The sequence below is a fragment of the Pinus tabuliformis genome, chromosome 9, assembly GCF_031772625.1.
Source record: "Pinus tabuliformis cultivar Carrire ecotype Pingquan chromosome 9, CPIR1, whole genome shotgun sequence".
Taxonomy (NCBI): domain Eukaryota; kingdom Viridiplantae; phylum Streptophyta; class Pinopsida; order Pinales; family Pinaceae; genus Pinus; species Pinus tabuliformis.
This window is the reverse complement of record NC_142307.1, coordinates 13,716,231-13,743,780: the sequence shown is the minus strand read 5'-3', so window position 1 is coordinate 13,743,780 and position 27,550 is coordinate 13,716,231. Positions and strand designations below refer to the sequence as shown.

At 38.9% G+C, this 27,550-nt stretch overlaps 2 protein-coding genes across 2 annotated transcripts in view; one reads left to right on the top strand and one right to left on the bottom strand.

Moving 5' to 3' along the window:
* Window positions 1–27,550, bottom strand: part of LOC149146882 (sodium/hydrogen exchanger 5-like) — a 295,386-nt gene that overhangs the window by 168,827 nt on the left and 99,009 nt on the right.
* LOC149146883 (uncharacterized) lies at window positions 5,437–7,901 on the top strand. Its single transcript, XM_089439575.1, has 3 exons — window positions 5,437–6,856; window positions 6,957–7,098; window positions 7,234–7,901. Exons 1-3 carry the CDS (start codon window positions 5,605–5,607, stop codon window positions 7,694–7,696), a joined length of 1,857 nt encoding a protein of 618 aa, XP_089295701.1. The 5' UTR covers window positions 5,437–5,604; the 3' UTR covers window positions 7,697–7,901.

Here is a 27,550-nt window from a genome sequence, read left to right as displayed (position 1 = left end):
CAAAGACCCTCCAAGACCTCATCAAGGTGCATATAACAAGTCGGCCTCTATGAGAGGACAAGTCAGCCTAAAGTTAGCAATTCGACCTAGAGAAAGACCTATATATAAGGGAGACTTCGACCTCACTTGAAGGACTCACTCACTTCACACAAGTTCGATCAAGGAAGAGAAAAGGGTGCGAAAAAGAGAAGGATATGAAGGAGAAAAGAAGAACGAGAATTTTGGATTGTTTTTGGGCTACTTCTCTGCACACGTGAAGAAACTAAGTCACACATTGCAGTAGCTAAGACCAAATTACAGAAGTCAAGTTAGGGCATAAAATTATTCTATGCAAGCCGAGTTTCCAAGAAGAAAAGATCAATCCAAGTGAAGGTGAAAAGAAGGAAAAACATCATCTCTTCCACATGTGCAAGGTCTAGGGTTTCTGCGGAGAATTTGTTGGGAGGTTTAAGTTGCAGAAGAATATGCTTGGGGGTTGAAGTTGCAAAAGAATCTACTGGGGGTCGAAATTTCAGAAGTTGTTGAGGTCGAAGTTGCTGGAAGAAAACTTATCAAGGAGGAAAGGTTTGACTTGATCTTGGAGGAGTCTTGGTCAAGGATCATAGGTCTTGGAATTCGTCAATTGAAGTTCTATAAGAAGAGAAAAATTCTTGTGGGTTTTCCTCTCAAGAAGAGAGGTTTTGGCCCTAGTTGATCACTTATATCTTGTGTCCTCTTATCTTATTGTTCTTTATGGTTTGGTAGATTTTTTATGAAAAGAACACTAAATATAATCAAGTGAAAGAAGAAACTAATTAAGTTAAGTAAAATACATCTCAAGCAGTTATCAAAGAAGATAAATCACCTAACTTGCTACCCCCAAATTTCTCAACATGGTTTCAAAGCTAAGGTGACTACATTGAGGAAAGGTAGCTTAAAGAAGGATACTCAAGGACCGAAGCACAAGATGATAATTTGGGAAACATCAAAAGCATCAATCATCAAAAAGGACTAACCCTCTCATCATCTTCAAGAAAGTAATGAAGGAGCATCAAAGAAGACCTCAAAACCCTAGCTCATTCAAAGAAGGGTTTTTCATTTGAAGCACCTTGGGAAAACCACCACATTATACACTATCATCCGAGGAAGCAAGAAAAGGCGTTGTCATCATCTTCAAGGAATCAAGGTGATATCCCTCTCTTTGAGTCAAGGATCACTTTTGAAGGAAGACATCTTCTTTCATCAACATCATCAAGAAAGGCATCAAGTTGAAGATACCATCATCAAAGAAGCATCTTCACTTGACAAGTAAGTATCTTTATATCTATGTCTGAATCTATCAAAATGACTTCATTTTGCAAGGAAAGCAACAAATTGGTTGGGTCATCAAATTTCCTTGCATGGAAGAAGAGGACAGATTTGGTCCTCATAGAAAATGAAGTCATTGGATATGTTAAGGGTTTAATTGTTGAACCACCAAAAGAAGAAGCTCAAGATCTAGCAAAATATATGAAAGGGGAAATAAGGGTTCAAAGAATCCTTATAGAATCAATCAAGGATTCTCTCATCCCTTATGTAGCAAAATTGGAAAAATCAAAAGACATCTATGACAAACTGGTAGAATTATTCTCTGTAAGCACTGCAGGAGAAGTAATATCTTTGAGAACCGAGCTATATAAGATGAAGGTATCAAAAGAAGAAGGAATAGCCCCATATCTTATGAGTGTGTCAGAAATACAAGATCAATTGTAAGAGTTGGGGGAAATAATGTTTGATAAAGAGATGACCACATTTGTGCTCAATGCACTACCAAAGGAATGGGACAACTTTGTATCAAACATCTACAGAAAGAAGGAAGCTACCCCATTCAATGAACTTTGGTCATTGTGTAAGATTGAAGAAACCATGTTGAAGGCAAAAAGCGATGTAGGATCAAACGAGCAAGTTCAAGCATTTGCTTCCATGGCAACGAGGAAAGGAAAATTTGGGAAATTTAGTCCTCAGAAAAACAAGAAGATCGATATGTCGAAGATCCAATGTTATGGCTATCAGGAATATGGGCATTTCAAGAGAGATTGTCCTCAATTCAAGAAGGACAACAAGAAAAGGAAAGAAAGGAATGAAGTCCATGTCACCGAAGAAATGGAAGAACCTGGGAAGAGGAAATCAAAGAAGGAAGAAGTGAAAGATCTCTACTATGACTGAGAAAATCTTCTTCACTTCGTTTTTTTCAGTTTTGAAAGATAACTATCATGGTAGAAAGAATTGTAAGTATGATAAGATGCATCATATTAAGAGATGGCATCATTTCAAAAGCATACAATTCAAGCAAGAGCTCATGACATCATTATAGAAGCTTAAAAGGATAGCTGAAGTAGAATTCTACATGTATGTAGCAATCATCCAAGAAAGGAAGTCGCTCTTCGTAACCTCATTGAAAGCATGAGTAGTATATATGGTTGAAAGAAATTCATCTAGCATGATAGAAGATAAAAAGAATTCATCATACATCATCATCATTAGAAAGGAGCATTTGCAGGATGAGGATAATCAAGATCCTCCATTGGAATCTTCATTAGAAGGTTCACCTCTACTTGGAAGAAGCAAGTGTCTCGTTGATCATTCCACCTTGTGTGGGATCCATTGTTTAGAAGGATGATGGTATGGTGACAAAGGAGTGCAGCATGTCAAAATGGTTGAAGAAATTTCAAGCAAGGAAAGGAAGTTGTCAAAGTCTGGATGACCAAAAGAAGAAAAAAGGTATGTATATATTGTAAAAATCTCTGTTTTCCCACCCCGGTTTTCAGTTTCTCCTTATTTCTCCCATGTAGTTAAATGCCCATTCCCATAACCATACATTTAATCAGTGTTGATAATATCGCCGATATTTCGGCGATATTCGTAAATATCGCGCGATTTTCTCGAAAACGAAATTTCGGCTGGAAAATATCGCGCTATTTTGGAATTTCGAAAATCTCGCGAGATTGCCGAGATTTCGGCGATATTTGTATAAAAATCGCGCGACGATGGTGAATATCGCCGGCAGAGTTTATAAATTAGGTTTTTGTAACTTGTTTACCGTCAAACCGTGATTTGATTTTCGTGAGCTGGAGAGAGACGCTGCGAGTGCGAACAGTGCGGAGGGTTTGAAGTTTTTGGCTGCGAAGGAGGGTTTACAGCGGCCAGTCTATAACTTATAAGTTATTACAGTGATCGCATGGTTTGTAACTTTGTCTTCTACAGTCATCGCATCTATATTTTGTGGATTGTATTCTACATTGATCGCATGGCTCTTATTTATCCCACTGTCCACATATGTTATCTATGGCTTGCCTCTATTCTGTGAGCATTGCTCATAGATTCTTAAATGCCCAAACTGTGATTAAAAATTCTCCTCGGCCTTGGTTCACGAGATGTGAACATTCCTTGCTGTTCTGTGTCTTGTTTCTGAAATAATCACCGAATTTATTTATTTTTATCTGAAATGAAATGTTTTGACTTATATTTAATATTTATAGTGATTTCGTCTAGACATGAAGGGACACGTCTTCTGGGAGCAGGCCGACTTGAATTACTGGTTTATTTTTTTGGTCGACTAGGCTGCAAAAAAAAATTTCTAACTTAAAAATTCATTATCTCCTCAACCACCGGGAGTTTGAGGGCGAGTAAGGGCTCATTAGCAAGATAAAAATATACTCTATAAGACGGTATAGGTCTCACTGTGGAAAGATGACTCCAAGGTGTCAAAAAATTATTTTCTTTGTGACTGCTCTTTGAAATATTTAGTGCAGACTCATAATGCACTAGAAGTCTGTCCTTCTGCTTTGGAATCTTGGCTCTGGCTCTTAAAAGCTGGGATGACATTTCCCTCTTGGTGTGTCAAATAGTCAATCTTCTTTACTGTCTGTAAGAATGCTGTCTCCTTCAGTGCTGCAGCTTGGTTAACATCCCAAATTGGCATTCAATGCATCACTGAACCAAAAGTCAATAATTCCAAAATATCAAATTGACACAATTCAATATGGCTTTTCAACTACTCTTCCTGAATCCTGAGTGCTTGAGCTCTTTCTCAATAAGTGGAAATATTGGCTTCTTCTTTGTAATGGAAGGTCAACTCTCCTTCCCTCTATTGCTATTCCCCCTTCACATGAACCAACTAAATCTCATCGAAGAACCCTTTCTCTGTCCATCTCCTCCCTTCATAGAGGGCCAAAGGAAGTCGAAGAAGCGTTATCGCACACTCATTGTTTATGTGGCGATCCTGTACAGTGGTACACTTCTCTACCAGCTCTCTATATGCAAGGTGACCCAAGAAATATTTACAACACCTTCCTTGGGTGTTAGTGTTCTTTCATGCATGAAATGATCTTTTAGGCGTATTTCCTTTTTGCCACATGGCAACCTCTAATTGGCACAGAATTGGTCACATGGTTAATGATCTTTGTTGTCAGCTTCTTCGTTCTTGCAATGCAAGTGGAGATTTTCTTTTTTGAAGCCCTAAGCCTATGCTGCCTTTCATTTTGCATTAGCACTAATGGAGAGTGTAGAGGGTAGGTCCTTGTGCTTTAGTGTCACATAGCCTCTACATCTGCATTCACATTGCAAACTCTACATAACTTAGTCATGACATGGAGCATGGAGCGCAGATGCACTGAAGTCTGAAAGTGACTCTAAGGCCTGTGTTATCTCCTTAGTTAATAACTTAATCCCTTTGCTTTTGAGGGTCAACAAGTAACCAACATCATGATCAAAGTAATAGATGTTGTATAGGTAGCAATGAGCATATTACTCTGCTGCCAAAGTTAGCATACCTGTAAACCTGTATAAAGATATGGCTGAACCTGTAAAATTGCAGCGTTGCAGTTATACTGTTAACTTATACTGTTATTGCTCTTACACTTTTAATTTTTAAAAGCTAGGCTATTAAAAAATTAATTTTCTTTCAAGACCTTTGGATTTTTCTTGTAGAACTTTGTTAAAGTTTAGTCCATTTGTCTTTGAAGAATGAGGATTTGATAATGAGACCTGCACCCATGGAATTTCGTAAATTCGTATTACTTATTAAGTTATTAAGTTACTAATTCCAAATTTTTTTTGGTGCTGTAGGTTTCCTTTTGAGTTAGCCCACTACAAAATACAAATATGCCAAAAAACTTGGACCCATTTTGGGAGTATGGGATCCCTGATGGTGGGACAAATCGTGCATATCTTTCATGCAAATTGTGTGGGGACAAGATGACAGGTGGGGTTACACGACTGAAATACCATCTTGCTAGACTCCCTGGACATGATGTTGGCATTTGTAAAGTTTCTAGTCCGGAGCTTATACGAAAAGCTCTTGAGGCAATTGAAGAAAAGGACAGAAAGAAGGAAGAGGCGGAAAGAAACAAAGCTGAACGTGCAGGTAGATCTTTTGGGATATCTTCTCCTGATTTTGACGTTCAGGGTAGTGGCCCTACTGGCCCTAGTGGGAGGGGCTCCACAACTGGCACACCATCACATGCTAGCGCTACTGCTAGTGTGAATGCGAGGTCATCATTTTTTGTTCCACGAACAGGAGCTGGAGCACAACCTGGCATAAAATCGCTTGTCAAAAAAAAGGAGAAGGAAGAAGCAGATAGAGTCATGGGGAGGTGTATTTATTGGAGCGACTTACCTCTCAGCATCACAAAAACCAATCCATTTTGGCAACCAATGTGTGATGCTATTGCTGTTGTGGGCCCAGGGTACAAAAGTGCCACATATGAGGAGTTGCGGGGGCCAATTCTTCAAGCAGAAAAAGAGGACATCAACTCTAGATTGGCGGAGTTGAAACAGACATGGGAAGTCACTGGATGCACAGTGATGTCTGATGGTTGGACAGATAGGAAGGGTAGGACCCTTCTAAATTTCTTGGTACATTGTCCTAAAGGTACCATGTTTATTAAATCGTTGGATGCATCAGAACATATCAAAGATGCAGCAACGATATGTGAGTTGTTAGATGGGTTCATTCAGGAGATTGGTGTGCAGAATGTGGTGCAAGTCGTAACAGACAATGCAGCTAATTATGTGTCTGCCGGCAGAATGCTTATGGAGAGGCATCCCACATTGTTCTGGACTCCATGTGCAGCGCATTGTCTTGATTTGTTGCTTGAGGATATGGGGAAACTCTCCTTCATCAAGGAGGCAGTTGATATGGCTAGGAGCATCCCCAAGTTTATTTATAACCATGCTTTTGTTCTTAGCCTTATGAGGAGGTTCACTAGAAACAAGGAGTTGCGGCGTCCTGCCATCACACGTTTTGCCACAACCTTTATTACTCTTCAGTCTTTGCTTCGATGTCAGTACGAGTTGAAGCAAATGTTTGTGTCTAATGATTGGCGTGGTTGTAGATACAGCAGGAGACCTGATGGGAAAGCCATTGAAAAAATGGTGTACTCTGAGACATTTTGGCGTGGAGTAGAAGAAGCATGTGCAGTTAGCGAACCTATAGTAAAGGTTCTTAGATTGGTGGATGGAGAGAAGCCTGCAATGCCTTATTTGTATGAGGGCATGGATAGGGCCAAGGAGGCCATTCGTTCCTATTATGCAGACAAGGGTTCTGCTGGCCTTAATAGGCAGATGATGTTATGGGATGTGATCGATAGTCGGTGGACAGGGATGCTTCATCGACCCATTCATGCAGCAGCACTCTTCCTCAACCCTGCATTTGCATACAAATGCAATTTTTGTTTTGATGGCGAGGTGATGGAAGGGCTCCATTCCTGTATTGAGAGGATGGTACCTGATTCTGAGCTTCGTCGCAAAATCAGCCGCGAGATACATAATTATCAGGATTGTGTTGGCCTATTTGGCTTTGATGATGCCATTAAGGAAAGGGCCCTCTTCATGCCACGTAAGTGACAAGTCATCACTCATTAGAAATTAGAAATTTGAATTTAATTATGTTTTAACTTTTAAGTTTTTGAATTTTTTATTTCATTATTTTGTTGTAGATCTTTGGTGGCGAAGCTATGGTGCAAGGGTACCAAATTTGCAAAATTTGGCTATACGAATCTTGAGTCAAACATGTAGCTCTTCAGGGTGTGAGCGCAATTGGAGTGTATTTGAGAAAATACACGCCAAAAAGCGCAACAGGTATAACTTTGAACTCAAGCCTTCAGTTGAGCAATTACACTTATTGTAATTTTTAATTTTTAATTTATGACCTTCAAGTGTCAAGACTCAAGAGTCAAGAGTCAAGACTCATTACTTTTTTTGACACTCTTACAGGTTGGAGTTCGCACGCCTCAACGATTTGGTGTATGTGCATTACAACATCCGACTTCGAGTGAGGCAAATAGAATCACCAGTGGATCCAGATGCCATTTCCTTAGACAATATTGATGTATTGTCTCCGTGGAGGGTGGAGTCTCAGGAGCCCATATTGGAGGAGTCACCTTCATGGTTGGAGGAGCCAGTGGCAGATGATCCATTAGAGCAGGGGCAGCAAGAGGAGGACTCAGAGTCAGAGGAGCAGCAGCACTTAGAGGAGGAGCAGGAGGAGCTGGAGGAGGACACTGCGGGAGCATCAGCATCAACACCATCTGCTATAGATATAGGAGAGCATAGCTCCATGCCTATCACTCATTATTTGACATTAGGTGCAGAGGCAGTGTCAGGGCCTTCTACTACTAGGGGCAGGCCTGACAAACAGCCCATCATGTTTTCCCGTAAAAGGGGGAGAGGGCAGTAGATAGATAGCTGCTAGTTTTATTTGTTATGCTACATGTAACTCATGATGATGAGATACTTTTATTATTATATGTGATGTTATTTTGTATTGGTTCTCCACATTTGAGTCCTTGAATGGACAATTATCAGGGATTAGCACGATTTGGTATCGCCTTTGATATATCATTTCTATTTGACATCATATATATCAGTGTTTTCTTCATATTTATGTGCTAATGTGTTTAAACTTTATTTCATGTTGTTATTGCTTTATATGTTTAAAAATCTGAAAAAAATGAATATATTATGCATTTTTTATGCTTGCTTTTGTTGTTTAAATTCTGAACATGAAGATGTTGCTTTAAAAATTAAAATAGTTTCTTGAGTGTTTGCTGGGCACTGTATAGTTATACTCATTTAATGCCAATTTTTTGTTTTTTTTGTGCCCTAGGTTTGAATTAGTTCACTACAAATGTCAAATATGCCAAAAGCCTTGGACCCATTTTGGGAGTATGGGGAGGCTGTTGGTGGGGCAAATCAGGCATATATATCATGCAACTTGTGTGGGACCAAGATGTCAGGAGGGATTACACGATTGAAATACCATCTGGCTAAACTCTCTGCATATGATGCAGCAGATGTGATGCCTTGTATGGTTTCTAGTGCAGAGGTTATACAAAAAGCTCGTGAAGCAATTGCTGAACAAGACAGAAAGAAAGCTGCTAGGGAGAGGCCAATGGTCTCAGATAGATAGCTGCTAGTTTTATTTGTTTTGCAACTTTTGCTACATATAAGTTTATAACTCATGATGATGAAATACTTTTAAACTTTTATATATGTGATGTTGTTTTGTTTGAGTCCTTGATTGGACAATTATCACTATCAGGGATCAGCAGGATATGTGATGTTATTTTAATTTTTGTTTGAGTCCTTGATTGGACAATTATCAATTTATCACTATCAGGGATCAGCAGGATTTGGTATCGCCTTTGAAGTTTGATGTATCATTTCTATTTGACATCATATATATCAGTGTTTTCTTCATATTTATGTGCCAATGTGTTTAGTTCATGTTGTTATTGCTTTATATGTTTAGAAATCTGAAAAAAAATGAATATATTATGCATTTTTTATGCTTGCCGATATTTGCCGATATTTTCGCCGATATTTCCAATAAGATATTTTCCGGACCCTCGCCGATATTTTCCCGATACCGATATTATCAACACTGCATTTAATAGACTGAAAAAAATAAATATTGCTGAAAACACAAATTCTGGAAATTTTTCAGAATGCTGGAAATTGCAGAATTAAAAATCAGCAATCAAAAACAGCCATTAAAACACATTAAAACACTGATATTTTTGGTCAACTTGACCCTGAAAAAACCCCCTACAACTCTTGGGGAAAACCAGTTTGAGAGCTCTTCTTTATTTCTGAAAATTGCCTTTTTACAGTGAGAATTATTCAACAAAAAATCAGCAAGCAAATTTACAATTTATCTCCTTTCCCGTGCCTCACAGCAATCTGGAAATTACAGCAAACAGGACAGCAATAAATGCTGTACGGCCTCTGTTTTGTGTGCAGAAAAATCAGCAAACTGCTCCTCGATTTTTGTGCAAAAATCTGCCTTTCACTATGTGCTGAATCAGCTGTACAAATCTGCTCAACTGCTGCCTTGGAATGTGTGCCAAGCTGCTGTCTCCTTCTCCTCCCTGCTCAGAAATCTCTCTTGCTCTCTTGCTCTCCTTCTCCCAATCTGCTCATGAAAGAATGAATGACTTTTTCCTCCTTTTCCTCCTTTAATATAACTCCAAGTGACTTTTGGGTGATCCAAGTGACTTTTGGGTGATCTCTAAATCCAATGGCTGAAATAGATTTAGATCAATGGCTGAGATTAAATGCTCATTTAAATCTCACTTTCTATTTTTTAGTTCACCCCACTTTAATAAAGACCCACTTAGTCATTTATTTCCAAAGTCACTTTTCCTTTCTAATTTTTCATTTACTTTAAAATTAGACTTAGTAACTTTATCACTTAAAGTCACTTTTAAATTAGATTTAACTTTATAAAATTATAAAGTCACTTTAGGAGAAAAATTAAATTCTTTTGGACACTTTTCCCTAGGCCAAAGATCAAAGCCTAAGGGAACCACCTGTCCTCCGGTACCAAATTTCAACACTCCCTCTTACCGAGGAAGGTGTTCCTCACCACACCCATCTTGTCTCTGAAGTAAACATGCTTGCCCCATGGTGCTTTGGTAAGGATATCTGCAACCTGCTCACCAGTGGAAATATACTCAAGCTTCACAGCTCCCTTCTGAACATAGTCTCTGATGAAATGATATCTGATCCCGATATGCTTTGACCTGTCATGAAATACTGGATTCTCCGTGAGTTTAATGCAACTCTGATTATCACAGTAAATCACTGAAGGTCTCAACGGCTGACCAAATAAGCCAAACAACATCTTGCGAAGCTAGATAGCCTCACAACTAGCTAGACTGGCTGCCATATACTCTGCTTCCGCTGAACTCAGTGCTACTGACTGCTGCTTCCGACTGAACCATGACACTACTGCTGAACCCAACCCAAAACAACACCCTGAAGTGCTCTTCCTATCAGAAGCACAACCTGCCCAATCAGAATCAGTGTACCCTGCCAATCTCACTCCATCTCCCTGCCTGTAGTCCAGACCATAATCCACTGTCCCCTGCAAGTACTGCAAAATGTGTTTTGCAGCCACCCAGTGAACCTTCCTAGGCTCACACATAAACTGACTCATCGTGTTGACTGCAAAACAGATATCTGGTCTAGTGTTGACCAAATACATCAAGGAACCAATCAGCTGCCTGTACAATGTGGGATCCACCAACTAGGAATCCGAAGCATGAAGCTTCTTCCAGTTGGTGATCATCGGTGTCGACATGGGTCTACAATCCTCCATGTGGAATCTGCTAAGGATGTCCACAATATACTTCCCCTGCCCCAGGAAGAAATGCCCCTCCTCCTGCCACACCTCCAAACCCAAAAAGTAATGCATCAAGCCGATGTCCTTCATCTCAAACTCCGCCGCAAGATCTCTCTTGCAGTGCTCTATGAGTCTCTCTGCACCTGTAATGATCAAGTCATCCACATACAGCACCAGAATGAGAGGCTCCTCACCAATCACAATAAAGTAAAGGTTCGGATCTGCCTCACTCTTTGTGAAACCCATCCCCTGCAAGTATGCATCTATCCTGGAGTACCAAGCTCTGGGAGCTTGCTTCAGGCCATAAAGGGCCTTCTTCAATCTGCACACATGGGACTCCTTCCCATGCACCTCAAAGCCCTGTGGCTGCTCAATGTACACCTCCTCCTATATGAAGCCATTGAGAAATGCGGTCTTCACATCCATCTGGTGGATCTTCCAACCCATCTCTGCGGCTATCGATATGATGGAGCGGATCGAAGTATATCGAGCCACGGAAGCGAAGGTCTCCTCATAATCAACTCCCTCTACCTGGGAGAACCCTCTAGCCACAAACCTCGCTTTGAATTTCTCAATGCTGCCATCTGCAGCATGCTTTACCTTGTAAAGCCATCTGGAAGTAACCACGGATTTGCCCTCAGGCCTCGGCACCACCTCCCAAACATCATTCTTCATGATAGAAGAATACTCCTCCTGCATGGCCTCTCTCCAGACCTGCTGGCTAACTGCCTCCTCATAGCTAGAAGGCTCAGAGTCAAGGATGCTGGTAACCATCGCCATATAGCTACAAAACCTCTCAGGTGGTCTACTCTCTCTGACCGGCCTCTTCGGCTCAGCAACAGATGTGGCATCTCTCAAGGTGTCCTGAAGCCACTTGGGTTTCCTCTTCCCTGAGCGCACTTCTCCCACTGGAGAATGAAACTCCTCCTCCTCATCATCATCAGTAGCCTGAACTCCTAACTGTCTGTCTGCTGTCCTCCTGCCTGCACCTGAACCTGTAGAAGCTGAGGTACCGTGTGAACTGTCCATCAGTGGACTCCCTAGTGAACTGCTCTGTGAATTGCTCTGCATGCTGCCCGGAGCACCACCCCTCTGGCTCGGCGAGCCACTGCTCACTGATGGACCTGACATCCTCATAGATGTACCTCCGGATCCTCCTGATCCCTGCCCACTGGATCCCTGCGACTGACTCAACTGCTGCTGAGGGTCTGGCTGATCCAGATACTCTAACTCCCGTGACCTCCTAAAGGCCCTGTCCTCCTCGAACTTCACATCCCGTCTGACAACAACTCTCCTCTGTGCAGGAATGTAAATCCGAAAGGCCTTTGAGATCTCACTGTAGCCCACAAAGATACCCTTCTCTGCGGTGGGCTCTAGTTTGGTCCTCTTCTCCTTGGGTATATAGGAGTATGTAATGCATCCAAAGATATGAAGATGACCAAGATCAGGCTTCTTCCCAGAGAAAGCCTCCTCCGGAGTCATGTGCCCCAAGGCACGATGCGGACTCCTGTTCTGCAAGTAAACAGGTGTGTTGCAGGCTTCTGCCCACAAGAACAATGGCAACCCCTGATCATGTAACATGGCTTTGGCAGCCCCTATGATGGATCTGTTCTTCCTCTCTGCAACTCCGTTCTGCTGGGGGTTGTAAGGAACAGTAAACTCCCTCCTAATGCCTGCCTCCGCACAATAGTCAACAAACTCTCCAAGGGTGTACTCTCCTCCATTGTCCGACCTCAAGGACTTGATCTTTCGACCTGTCTGAGTCTCCACAAGAGCTCTGAACTCCTAAAACCGCTTGAAGACCTCACTCTTGGTCTTCAAAAAAATAAATCCAGGTCCTCCTGGAGTGATCATCAATGAATAACACATAGTACTCATATCCACTCAAGGAAACATGAGACATCCGACCGCTCACATCGGAATGAATCAAATCAAGTATCCCCGTCGCTCTGTTGTCACTGCTGGGAAAAGGGGATTTGGCAAACTTGCCCATCGCACAACCTCTGCAAGTATCAAAGTGATCAGTACTGAAATCTGGCACACCTGTAGTGATCTCCCGCAATGTCCTCAAGGCTCCATGATACATATGTCCCATCCTGCGGTGCCAAATCTCACACAGCTCAGAACTGCTAGCTCTGCTGTCGGTACTACTGCTCAATGCCAAAAGGGGTTGGAATGCAAACTTGTACACCTTTGCATGGCGTACACCTATCACTCTAGCTGAATCAGCTGGAGCGCCCCTACGATACATCAACACCTGTCCTCCCCTGAACAGTACCTCATATCCTCTGTCCTCCAAAGCTGAGACGGATATGAGGTTCTTCCTCATCCCTGGCACATAAAGAACCTCTGACACATTCAAGGGAGGTTTGGACTCCCTCTGAAATGTCACTGTCCCCACCCCGACTGCTCTAACAACTCTGTCATCACCGAGTACTACCTCAATATCAGTGCCACTCTCTGAAAGCTCTGAGAAGTACTCACGGACTCCTGTCATATGACGTGAAGCCCCACTGTCCACATACCAGATACCTGAAGATGCTCCGCTAATCGAGGGAAAAGCATGCTCCCTCTGAACCTGTGTGGCAAGTGATCCTGCACTAGAGGACTCACACGTAGTGAACGCAAACTCTCGGTCAAAACGACCAGCAAAGTCCTCAATCTCTACTGAAGCTGCCACGTCCTGGTTCTTCCCCTTCTTCTTCTTCTTCTCCGGACACACAACTGCATAGTGTCCCATCTTTTGACAATTCCAACACTTCACCTTGGAATAGTCCTTCTCTGTGTTACCCTGTTTACCTTTACCTTTGTCTTTGCCCCCACCACCGCTTGTGGAAGTCTGCTTCTTCCCTTTGCCTTTCTTGCCTCCTGCCACCAGTGCTACGTCCTCATCCTGCTCAACTGGCTTGGCTGCCCCAAGCTGTCCTTTCCTGATCTCTGTCTGAATGCAATCATCCCAAAACCTCTCCCATGTGGGAAGGGTCTCACGTGCACAAACCCCATCAGCAAAGTTCAACCATGAACGGGGGAGGCCATTCACTGCAATACGCACCAACTCAGTGGATGGAATGGCCTCTCCAATCGCTGCCAACTCATCTCTCACATTAGTAATCTTTGTGAGATATCCAGCTGCACTATCATTACCCATCTTAATGTTCTTCAGCTTCTCCTTCAGGACCATCTTCCAGTTCTCATTGGTACTCTGGTAGAGATTGGACAATGCTGTCCACATCTCATGGGCATTGCTCTTTCCTCTCACCTGAGGAATGCAATGGTCTTTGATTCCGTCTAGAATCAGCCTCTTACCCTTATTGTTCTTCTTTTTATACTCAGCCAACTGAGTAACATCAGTGGGCACAACAACAGGGTTCTGTGCGGTATGCACCATAATATCCCAGACTTCTGCCTCCTCAAAGATACTCTGCATTCTCTCCTTCCAAACGTTGTAATTTATATGCCCATCCAGCCTATCCTCCACCCTCAATCCCAATGACATCCTGCTGTCCTAAAACTGAAAAATAGCACTGCTGTAGTAAAGATAAAACTACTGTTTATGAAAAAATCAGCTTGCGGGAATTTTCTGAGTGAAAAATCAGCAACTGTAATTTTTCCTTTTGCTGTCCCAAACTGCCCTTCAGCACTCAAGCTCTGATACCATGTAAAAATCTCTGTTTTCCCACCCCGATTTTCAGTTTCTCCTTATTTCTCCCATGTAGTTAAATGCCCATTCCCATAACCATACATTTAACAGACTGAAAAAAATAAATATTGCTGAAAACACAAATTTTGGAAATTTTTCAGAATGCTGGAAATTGCAGAATTAAAAATCAGCAATCAAAAACAGCCATTAAAACACATTAAAACACTGATATTTTTGGTCAACTTGACCCTGGAAAAACCCCCTACAACTCTTGGGGAAAACCAGTTTGAGAGCTCTTCTTTATTTCTGAAAATTGCCTTTTTACAGTGAGAATTATTCAGCAAAAAATCAGCAAGCAAATTTACAACTTATCTCCTTTCCCGTGCCTCACAGCAATCTGAAAATTACAGCAAACAGGACAGCAATAAATGTTGTACGGCCTCCGTTTTGTGTGCAGAAAAATCAGCAAACTGCTCCTCGATTTTTGTGCAAAAATCTGCCTTTCACTATGTGTTGAATCAGCTGTACAAATCTGCTCAACTGCTGCCTTGGAATGTGTGCCAAGCTGCTGTCTCCTTCTCCTCCCTGCTCAGAAATCTCTCTTGCTCTCTTGCTCTCCTTCTCCCAATCTGCCCATGAAAGAATGAATGACCTTTTCCTCCTTTAATATAACTCAAAGTGACTTTTGGGTGATCCAAGTGACTTTTGGGTGATCTCTGAAATAGATTTAGATCAATGGCTGAGATTAAATGCTCATTTAAATCTCACTTTCTATTTTTTAATTCACCCCACTTTAATAAAGACCCACTTAGTCATTTATTTCCAAAGTCACTTTTCCTTTCTAATTTTTCATTTACTTTAAAATTAGACTTAGTAACTTTATCACTTAAAGTCACTTTTAAATTAGATTTAACTTTATAAAATTATAAAGTCACTTTAGGATAAAAATTAAATTCTTTTGGACACTTTTCCCTAGGCCAACGATCAAAGCCTAAGGGAACCACCTGTCCTCCGGTACCAAATTTCAACATATATTTGATAGATTAAGTCATGTCGTCATATAGTTGCTCATAGCATGGGTGAATGCTCTAAGAAGAAGGATCTCTTCCTTTGGTAAGTTGCATGAAGGCATATGTCTTGAGCTAGCTCACATATTTACAAGATGAAATCAACATAATATGTCATCATATGGAATATGAGGTAGTTGACAAAAGATGAAGGAACTATGTATAGAAGTTCCTGGGAAGAATATGTGAGGAAAGGAAGAGGAGTTCGTGAGAAATGCAACTATGGTCACGTAAGATAAGATAAGTGATCAACATCCAATGACTAAGAGAATTGGCTAGAACATCTCCATGGAGAAGGCATGAAGACTCTGATAAAGTTTGTAAAGGAAGGGGACCCTTGACATTGAATACCTTGGAGATGTGTTTATGAATGTGCAAGATGTTGATGTTGCACGCAAGCAGATGTCATGATGAAAGGCCATCATAAAAGGTAACTTTGATTTGATGTTCATTTTGATTTTGAATGACATCTGGTTGAATTGAAACAGGGCTACCGAAAGAGAGTTGTGGATGTCACCTACAATGAAGAATGGATGGAAGATCCTGAAAGTAACATGACTTGGAAAAGGTAGTTGGATGAAAAAAGTCAGATGTGGACTAGAAGATCACTTTCCAATAAAGAGAAGTATGACATGACTGATATGGTTCGTGAGGGAAAGTGATGGATGGTCAATGCCCTATGAAAGATGATAGCTCCATAATGAATATGAGGTAGTAGATAAAAGATGAAGGAACTATGTATAGGAGTTCCTGGGAAGAATATGTGAGGAAAGGAAGAGGAGTTCGTGAGAAATGCAACTATGGTCACATAAGATAAGATAAGTGATCAACATCCAATGACTAAGAGAATTGGCTAGAACATCTCCATGGAAAAGGCATGAAGACTTTGATAAAGTTTGTCAAGGAAGGGAACCCTTGACATTGAATGCCTTGGAGATGTGTTTATGAATGTGCAAGATGTTGATGTTGCAAGCAAGCAGATGTCATGATGAAAGGCCATCATAAAAGGTAACTTTGATTTGATGTTCATTTTGATTTTTGAATAATATCTGGTTGGGTTGAAACAGGGCTACCGAAAGAGAGTTGTGGATGTCACCTACAACAAAGAATGGACGGAAAATCCTGAAAGTAACATGACTTGGAAAAGGTAGTTGGATGAAGAAAAGGCAGATGTCGACTAGAAGATCACTTTCCAATAAAGAGAAGTATGACATGATTGATATGGTTCGTGAGGGAAAGTGATGGATGGTCAATGCCATACAAAAGATGACAGCTCCATAATGAAGATGTAGATCATGACATCAAAAGCAGGAGCCCTAGAAGCAATTGATAGTACCATGATCTCCACCAAAGAGTTGAGAGTTGTTGGTAACAAGTCTCTGGTTAAGAGGGAGCTTGGACAAGTCCCTGGATAAGAGGGAGCTTGGGTACATTCCTTTTATAGGAATGGGTGTATCTTCCCTAGTTGAGAATGAGAGATAGACAAATCATTCTTGTCTTCATATTGTGAAGAAAGAATGGAGGATAGGGTAAGAATATGAGACTAATTCTGATACTCTTTGAGGATGAGGTAGGGCATCCAAGAGAAGAGTAGTCGAAGAGGAAATTCCTTGAGGATGTGTTATTCCCAGATAGGAATTGTCCTAAAAGGACATAAGCTATGAACACCTAGGTGGGGTGTGTGCCTTAAGAGACAATGATTATGGTGTTTGTCAGTCATTGGTCTCAACAACATTGTGCTCAAATCTTGTGGAGAGATAGAGTTGTTAGTCAAAGCCTTGTTATGTGACAATGTTGGTTGGTATGATATAAGCTGATAACATAGCTTATGAGATGGCTTAACAATCTGACTCTTCTTATGAGAATTCTTCAGTTTGAGAATGTCCAAGTACCTTGTATGGATTATTAATACCTCCCTAGTTAAGAGGGAGTGTTGAAATATGTAACTAGGTTCAGTCTTCATAATGACAAATCTAATAATGATTTTATGTATTTATTGTAAAGAGAAAAATAAATTTATTTTTGTCATTCTTAAGGCATGGGTTTCATGCTCAAAGGAAATTTATTTTTAGGTCAAGCACCCATTGAGTGCTTCTAGGGCTCGTCTTTGAGTCAACAAGTCATAAGAGTCATTATTATGTATGAAAGACCCTTTTGGGCACATTATATATTGTAAAGAAAATTTATTTGAGTCAAATCTAGAGCCAAAGATCCTCCAAGACCTCGTCATGGTGCAAAGAACAAGTCGGCCTAAAGTTAGCCATATGACTTAAAGAAAGACCTATATATAAAGGAGAGTTCGACCTCACTTGAAGGACTCACTCACTTCACTCAAGTCCGATCAAGGAAGAGAAAGGGTACAAAGAAGAGAAGGATAAGAAGGAGAAAAGAAGAGCGAGAATTTTGGATTTTTTTGGGCTACTTCTCTCCACAAGTGCAAAGAAACTAAGTCACCCTTGCAGCAGCTAAGACCGAATTAAAGAAGTCAAGTTAGGGCATAAAATTATCATTCTTTGCAAGCAAAGTTTCCAAGGAGAAAAGATCAATCCAAGCGAAGGTGAAAAGAAGGAAAAACATTATCTCTTCCACACGTGCAACGTCTAGGGTTTCTGCAGAAGACTCTGCTGGGAGGTCGAAGTTGCAAAAGAATCTGTTGGGGGGTCAAAGTTGCAGAAGAATCTGCTGGGAGTTGAAATTTCAGAAGTTGCTTAGGTCGAAGTTGCTGGAAGGAAAACTCATCAAGGAGGGAAGGTTTGACTTGGTCTTGGAGGAGTCTTGGTCAAGGGTAATAGGTCTTGGAATTCGTCAATTGAAGTTCTATAAGAAGAAAAGAATTCTAGTGGGTTTTCCTCTCAAGAGAAGAGGTTTTGGCCTTGGTTGATCACCTATATCTTGTGTCCTCTTGTCTTATTGTTCTTTATGGTTTGGTAGTTGTTCGATGAAAAGATCACTAAATATAATCAAGTGAAAAAAGAAACTAATTAAGCAAAATACATCTCAAGCAGTTATCAAAGATGAGAAATCACCTAACTTGCTGCCCCTAGATTTCTCAACATGGTGTTCAACATCAAGTATAGTCTTCAAAAGAATATTGTAACATGGTAATCAAGTTCAATCCTTGGGCACTCTGATGAAGGAAGACTCTTGTGAAGATGGACCATGAGGATGTTGATGATTTTGATGAGAAGGTCATCATGATGTCTAATATTAATATTTCTTGTTGGTTATCTGCTTGACATATTGTTTTGCTACCTGGAAGGACATTACAGGAATATATGAAGAATGTTGTGGCAAGCTCAACATATGATTTTGGCAATGATGAGGTCAAGATGCTTTCATCTTGGGATTAAAAGGTAGCAGTGCAAGAAGATAACTTGAAGTTCAAACAAAGAAGATCACTTTCATTAGAAAGCTATGATTAGATTGAAGTTCAGTAAGGCTCAATATAATGCCTTCACTGATAATGACAAGATGAAAGTGATGTACAATAGTGATCTTGTCAAGATTGAAGGAAAAAGATGGCTCCATGATACCCTGGAAAGAAGAAAGCTCGATATAATGAAATATGAAGGAAAGAGGGAGCCATGCAGCTATCTCCAAAAAGAATAGGTAGTTGATACTCTTATGGAAACAAGCTAGAGAGCTTGTAGTTATGACTTCTCATAGTACAAAGAAGTCGAGGATCTCCTCTATATTTAAGAGGGAGCAAAGGAGTCTCCTTAAACTAGAGCTAGGATTTATTCCCTAGTCAAGAGGGAATGGGGATATCCTCTCTAGATGAAAGGGAGTGATGATGGACATCACATGTGCATTCTCTTCTTCATGTGCCATGCACTTGACCAGGACTAACAGACGAAATTCTAAGTGAAGGCCATGGAGAAAGAATGGTGGAGGATTAGATAAGCCTTTATGGGTGCCTTAAGGATAGACAATCCAAGAAACGAAAGACACAGACACTCTTTCAAGATAGGACAGGTATCCAAGACAAGAGTGGTCGAAGAGGACTGAAATTCTTTGAGTATTGGGAATCCAAGATAAGGATAGTCCTAAAAGGACATACCTAGTGAACATCGGAATGGGCTATGTGTCTCAAAGGTAGTGCGGTATCACACATAAAGCCTCCCAACATAATGCTCTTGAATGAAGATTGAGCTTGTCATGTTAGGCCTCAATGACATGTTGATGCTTACAGTTGGCTTACCAATCCAACTCTTCTTATTAGAACTCTTCAATTTGAGAATGAAGTTGTACTGATTGTACAATTATGAATACCTCCCAGTTAAGAGGGAGTGTTGGAAATGTAACTAGTTTTGGTCTTCATAATTGTTATTGTACTCATTTCAATATGTCTTTTATGAAACAAAAAAAAGGTTATTATTTTAAATCATGGGTTTCATGCTCATTATTGATGGTCTTTTAGGTAGAAGCATGTTTTTCATGCTTCTAGGGTTTGTTAAGTCATAAGATATATTGTCATGAGTCAAGAGAGTCAACATCATGATTATAAGACCCTTCCGAGCAAGAGGTAACTTGTAAACATAGTATACAAAACTAGAATTGGTGACCAGACCGATCCACCTATCAAACTGGGTTTCAAACCGGAACCGATCAAACTGGGACTAGTCAAATCTTAATTAACCGGTATTTAAAAAAGTATATGAAATAATTAATTTTTAAAGAAAAAAACTATTTTTAAGATTTAAAACCATGATTCCAAACCAATAGGAACAAAATATGCAAAGTTTGTTCATCTATATACAATGTAAAGGTGAATATATCAAAATGGCACCGAGTGCAATACATGTCACCAACAAAAATACATAATTAATGAGGCTCTAAATGACCTTTAGAGTCCAAAAACACAATGCTACAACCTATGGGGCCACTAGCCTACTACAAGTCTACATATCAGTGATTAAAATGATCACTCCTCATCATGATCAAACTCATCACCACTACTAGACATCGAATCTTCAACATGAGCTACATAAATAATTTGGCTCAAAGTTTGAGGACTCCTAAAACTCCTTTGCAATGTCAGTAGTAGTGGTAGTAGTAGCAACAAAACTAGGCATCAAAACTACAAATCATTGATCAAAGTGATCACTCATGAAACTCATCATTAGTTCAACGCTACTAGAAATGGGATCATGAAAAAGACATACATAAACATTATCCAGCTCAAAGTCTTCAGACTTGGATTGCTCAACCTTATAATATGATAGATATTGAAAAAGTTTAACATGTCTAACCAATGGTTTTGGTTTGAGTGAAGGGTTCATCTCCTCAACTTTATAGTGTGGTAGAAAAAGCTTAGCATGCCTAACCAATTATTTTCCTTTGAGTGAATGAGTGCATTTTTGTTAAGGCCATGGTGGAAGAGTTCAAAAATCAATACCACCGACATCAACAAAGTTCAACAATCAATGCTACCAACATCACAGTACTTAAAGGGCTTCATGCTCTTGACCAAATGCTAAATCTCATACCCTCAAGCATGATAGAATCAAATTGAAACATTGCAAACCCCCAAACCACGTGTTTGGTAATTTAATTGATGTTAAATTACTACATAAATTAGCGACCAGGGCTAGTATACTGATGAAATGTGTGTGCATTGTTTGTGCTAGGAGTCCTTATTATTCAAGCAATTCCTAGATTAAATTGAGATATCTTTATGCACATACGCTATTTAAAATTTATTAAAACAACTATCACTCTCGAATAAAGTAAAGATGTCACTTAGCCCCAAGGGTTAGCTTAGTTGGTCAAAAACCGTGCCTCGCCATCGGGAGTTCATAGGGTCGAATCCACCCGAAGCCCTTGGGGTCAGGTCTTGCAGTAGGCCGAGGGGCGATTTAGCCTAGCTATCGCCCAGATTTTTCTGTGGACGTAGCGATCACTCACTGACCAGGGTGCTCGTGAACCACATGCAAAAAAAAGTAAAGATGTCACACTTAACAGAAATGAAACTAAGTTTATCACACTTGAAAGAAATATCACATTTGCAAAATGAAACTAAAATTATCGCACTTGCTCAAAAGAAAGATCACACTTGCAGAAATGAAGTTACTCTGAAATAGAAGACGAAATAATCAAACCCAAATTACTTTCAACAGAAAAGGAAATTAATCTAAAATATCACACTTGCTTAACTAAATAATGAAATTAAATTTAAATCACTCTGAAAAAAATGAGAAATTAACTCTATAATCACACTAATTGAAAATTGAAATCTTCCTCACTCTAATGTGATTTAACTTTGATGTAACTCAAACTATTCTACAAATCCTAAATCAATCCACACTCTGTAATACTACTTTTCATGTGCATAAGAGATCTTCGTTGCACCCCTTCATCCTACAGCAAAATGATTAAATAAATCATGCTTTAAACTCAATCCTAAACATTCATTCAAAATCGAAACTGGACAATTACATGAACTAATTAAACACTATATAAAATGCAGAAACGATAAAACCTTACAACTCCAGGGGGGCCTCCTACGAGATGTAGGTAACAGCACGACTTCTTCAAAGGATTATATACGCATTGAAATAACGCACAGCAAAGGTATCAAACAAAACAGAGTTTATATAACTATAAACAGAGTTTTCAAAAATAATATTTAGATTTGTCTTTATCATGCCAAGAGGTAGATTTATAACTTTTATCAATAATTGTTTTAGAGATTTATGAGCCTCTCCTACTCGACAGAGACTAAAAATAAAATAAGAAGATAATATGACATGATTTCCTGATGATTTGCAATCGGACAAGCAAATCATGAGGCTAAATATTTGCTTCCATTAATTTTCTCACTCGCCTGGTTCGCCTTAGGCTCCTTCGTTGGTTGACTTCCACGTTGACTAGGCTTATACGATGTTCTTATCATCAATCCAGGTCATGAAGATAGGTAAATATTGTTATCCCAACTATAAGCCACCTGCCCATATGTCTCGTTCCTCGGCTAGAGTTTCGGAACCCATAGAACCTTCAACTATGTTGTAGAATCAGTCATTAGCTACAGGATTGGTGCAATTCAGTAGCTTATGCAAATATTCAGTTAAATAATAAATAACGATGAAACTTATGAAATAAAAGATGTTTAAGTCCCTGCTATTACCATGAACCTTGTAAATTGATGCTCAATTAGAGTTATTAGAGTCAAAAAAGAGGATGGAGTGTAAGAAGGTTGTCAAAAAGAGACAATGTTGGGCTTCAACATTCCCCCACACAGAAGACATTGCATGTCCTCATGCACAAAATTTCAAAATTTGTAATCATTCTCTGTTACTGAGCTTGTTCAGAGGCTTGAGCAAGAACATCAAAGTTAGTCCTTCTTGCTTTCCTAATATTCACTGCTGCCATCCTTGATTTCTTCATCAATATGCGGTTCTGCAAACTTGTGACCTTTTTCATAAGAAATTTCTTTTTAACTTTCAATTTCTTATTTTTCTCATACCATAAACCCAAATGTAACAAGATGTTATCATTTTGAGTTCTCTGGATTTCATTTTGTACCTTTAGTGTTTCATGTTCCTACTTCAAATGTCTATTTAATACCTCCAATTCATAGATTTCCTGCTTAAGAGTGTTTACAATTTGGGGTTCTTCTGGAGGATCAAAATGAATTCCTTCACTTAAAATTTCTTCTCAATTTGAGGATGATTCAACAATTTTTCCTGTAGCTCTTTGTTCCAGAGATTCTATGTAGTCGTATATTTCTTGTTGGACAGGATCAATTTCCGGAGTTCTCCTAGCTGGACTTGCAACTGGTGATGGAACTCTCGGTTCCTCTTCTTCTTCTAAATTGATGAATTCTGGAGATTGTTGAGATTGTTCATGTATTGGTTTGTTAAGCCTTGCACTTCTTCTTATAGTTGATGGTGATTTTTCAGTAGTACGGGGACGCTTTTTAACCTTTTCTTGTTTTGTTTCTCCTTTTGATGTACTTTCCCCTTTATTGTTGGCTATCTTTCTTCTAACATTTTTCTGCTTAAGAGTTTCCAACACACTTACAAGAGGGGTTTCATCATCAGAATATTGATCTTGTTGTGTTTCTTGTGCAGGTGAGTTTTCCTTAGGGTTTGAGGGAAACTTTCTTCTACTCTTTCTTGTTTTATTACTAGGTTCTTCTTGTTCAGCTTCTTTGAAATGATTTCTAATCAAAAAATCTTCCCAGTTATCCCCTTTGCTTTTCAGATGGGCTTCAATTAAAATTTTCACTAACCCGTGATGGTACAAGGCATTATCTATGAACTGTATTTTCGGTTGAATGTTTCCAGCGATTTTTCTCAAACTACGAAGCAGGAAGTATGGGAAGTTGATTTCATTACCATCAAGAAAATTCATCATCAAGCGAGCATGGTAAAAGAACATGTTTTCAAACCTACCTTCACAAGTTATGAATTTTTGAATAGTTAATAGAAAATTTCTCCATTTAGTCTTTAAGGCTATGATTGGAATTCCCTTCTTAAAGACGAAAATTTCCATCCCTAGATTTCTAAGGAAGACTTCCCATTCTTTCTCCTTAATCTTCTGGTTCTTGAACCAACTTTCCCCAATTCTCGATAATCTGGTAGCTTCTGCTACGAATGACTCTGTCAAAACCAATTTAGTGTCTCCAATCTCTGCTTGTATACCATCATATGCCCGAGAAAATGATTTCGTAACTTCTTTCTCATGCCCATCAAAATTTTCAACAAATCCTAACCACTGCGCTTGCTACAACTGTTGTTTCACCTATGGGTATCCTTCAAGAAATTTAGCCCCATTCGGTTTTGAGCATACAATGACTCCCATGCTGAAGAAGTCTTAGTCCCTAATTGCTCTTTTTGACAGGGTTATGGAAGGAGTTTGGTTATGGAGTAGGTCAAAGAGATGGAATTTGGGTAATAGGTGAGGCGTTTTCAGCAATGGAACAGGGCCGAGTGGAATGGATATGATGCAAGGAATTGTGACGTTATTCGAAGGAAGTGAGATGATATACGTAAGGAAGGGAGTAAGTTTCAATAATAACAAGATCTCATATCGAATTCATATCCTTTCGACATGATATAGATATTTTTGTTAGAACAGAAGTCGTGTCATAATGAGGGTAATCATTACACAAAATGGAGGTAGCAATGGTCATTCATCTATTTAATTTCATAATTCAATGTTTTTCCCTTTATTATCTAACTAATATTTACATACCTTCTATCTTGCCTTGCTAATTTTTTGGATTTGTCCTTTTGTAGGTTGTACTCAAGTTGCTTTAGTTGTGATCTTCATTTAATTTGCTTTTGTCATGATCTTCATTTGCCCTGGTTGTAATCTGTCAAGTTAGCTACAGAATTCCATGAGAGCTGCTAATTATTGACAATTATGTAGCTGTCTTATTTTTCAAAAGAGGAATAAAAAGAAATGGGACAAGAATAGAGAATTAAAACAAAAATCTATGCTGCCAAGAATTCTTGGTTTCAACTTAGATTTTCTCTATAAACATGCCAACAATATTGGTTTTCATGTTTATACAAAAAAAAAAAATCATATTTTTTTTTAAATAAAGTAGAAGGCTAAGTTGGAGAGGAAGAAAAATATTCCTTGACCAACTTCAAATCAAGATTATCTTGCAGATTTCTTATGAACTATTTATTTTTTAATGGTTTATGATATATTCGTAATCTATGACCATTTACAACGAAAGTTATTTTTTCTTCATCAATGGTTTTGATTCCGACTGCTCCATTATCAAAGACAATTTCAATCTCATAATGACCAAGCCAATGAGTTTGAAATTTTTCGTGAAAATCTTTAAACTTTGAATCAAAAAGCAATACCCAATCACCAGGCTGGAATTTTCTTTCTTTGATAAACTTATCATGGCACCTGGATCTTTGCTGCTCCACTATATTGGTTCTATGAATAGCATATTGTCGTATCTCATCAAGTTCACTCAATTGCTCCATTCTTTGTCTTTGGGCTTCTCATAGATCAAGACCCAATTTGGCTACTCTTTTAAAACTTAAGTCTTTATCTGAAAATCAATAGGAAACAGGACTTGTTTTCCATAAACAAGTTCATAAGGAGTGCGTTATGTTGTGTTTCTCCATGTGGTATGATATGCCCATAAAGCTTCTGGAAGCTTTTCTACCCAATCCCTTCTATGCAGATGCACAGTCTTGGTAAGAATTGCTTCAATTACTTTATTGGTAAATTCAACTTGTCCATTTGCTTGTGGATGATATGGAGTAGACTTCTGATGTTTGATTTTGTATTCCTCCATTATCTTCTATACCAATTTGGATGTAAATTGAGTACTTTGATCTGTCACAATTTCCCTTGGGACACCAAAACGAGTGAAAATATCCTCAAAAAGAAATGAAATTATAGCATTTTCAGTAGCAAAAGGAAGTGTTTTAGCTTCTACCCATTTTGTGACATAATCTGTACAAACAAGAATGTACATTTTTTTCCTTGATGGTGAATTGACTGGACCAACAAAATCCAAAGCCCATTTCTCAAAAAGTTCAATAAGTATCTGGGGTTATAGAGGCATTTCATCCGAAGAAACAGGTTTTGCCATTCTTTGACAATTGTCACATCTCTAAACATATTCTTTGGCATCCTTAAAAAGAAAAGGCCAATAGTATCCTAAGATAATGACTTTATAGGCAGTTCTTTATCAGCAAAATGTCCTCCACATCGTTCATCATGACAAGCGTTTAATATCTCTGGTACTTCATCCTCTCTAACACATCTTCGAATGATTAAGTCAGGTCTTGTTTTGTACAATTCTTCATTTATCCATGAATAAGATGCACTAGTTTGAATAACCTTCTTTTTTTCTTGAAGAGACAAATATGAAGGTAACTTCCCTGTGGCCAAATAGTTAGCAATATCTGCAAACCAAGGAGATTTAATAGATACTGCAAAAAGATATTCATCAGGAAAATTATCTTCTACAAGAACATCTTTATTATCATTTTGGATTCTAGATAGAAAATCAGCAACTGTGTTTTCCTTTCTAGGTCTATCCAAAATAGTAATATTGAATTCTTGTAATAACAATAACCATCTTGTAATTCTGCCATTAGTAATTGATTTATTCATTAAATATCTAATTGCAGAATGATCTGTGTGAATGAAGGTTTCATAACCAGTGATATAATGTCTGAATTTATTGATGGCATGTACAACAGCTAAAAATTGTTTTTCTGTTACAGTGTAATTCAACTCTGCAGGGGTCAAATTTTTCCTTGTATAATAAATGGCATAAGGAGTTAAATACTTCTGTCCTAATACAACTCCTAAAACTGTATCTGAGGCATCAGTCGAAATGTGAAAAGGTAGTTTCCAATTTGGTACTCTTAAAATGGGTGCTTCGGAAATCTTTTTTTTCAATGTTTCAAAGGCTTTCTAGCAGTCAGAATTCCAGATGAATTCACAATCTTTTGTAACCAATTTGAAAAGTGGAGAGGTTATCTTCGTAAAGTTTTCTATAAATATTCTATAATAGCCAATAAAACCAAGAAAACTTCTAACATCCCTTTGACAAGTAGGAATTGATAATTTAGAAATGACTTCTATCTTAGATGCATCCACTTTTATTCCATTTCCTGAAATATGGTGGCCTAAAACAATTCCCTCAATGAACATCATAAAACATTTTTCATGGCTTAATGAGAGATTTGCTTCTTTACACCTAATGAGAACTTTTTCCAAATTTTTAAGAGCTTCTTCAAAAGAGTTTCCATAGACAGTAAAATCATCCATGTAAACTTCCACACAATCATGAATTAGATCAGAAAAAATGCCTAAAATTGCCCTTTGGAATGTTGCAGGTGCATTACATAACCCAAAAGGAAGTACTCGATAAGCATAAGTTCCCCATGGACAGGTAAAGGTTGTTTTATCTTGATCTTCTGGAGCTACTTGGATTTGGTTATATCCACTAAAACCATCCAAGAATGAAAAATATTTTTTCCCTTTCAATGTATCAAGGACTTGATCTATAAAAAGAAGTGGAAAATGATCTTTAAAGTAGCTTTATTCAATTCCCTATAATCAATGCATACTCTCCATTTTCCATTCTTTTTCGGAACAATTACCAATGGTGAAACCCACTGGTTGTCTGATATTGGATAAATGAAATTCACATTTAACAATTTTTGTAGTTCTTCTTTAACAATTTCCCTTAGGTTTGGATTCATC

Excerpts from the sequence above, each read along its gene's own strand:
- LOC149146883 (XM_089439575.1), top strand. The coding sequence starts at position 5,605 with ATGGGGAGGTGTATTTATTGGAGCGACTTACCTCTCAGCATCACAAAA. Across the intron at positions 6,857-6,956 it reads AAGGGCCCTCTTCATGCCAC|ATCTTTGGTGGCGAAGCTAT; the intron begins GTAAGTGACAAG and ends ATTTTGTTGTAG. Across the intron at positions 7,099-7,233 it reads CACGCCAAAAAGCGCAACAG|GTTGGAGTTCGCACGCCTCA; the intron begins GTATAACTTTGA and ends ACACTCTTACAG.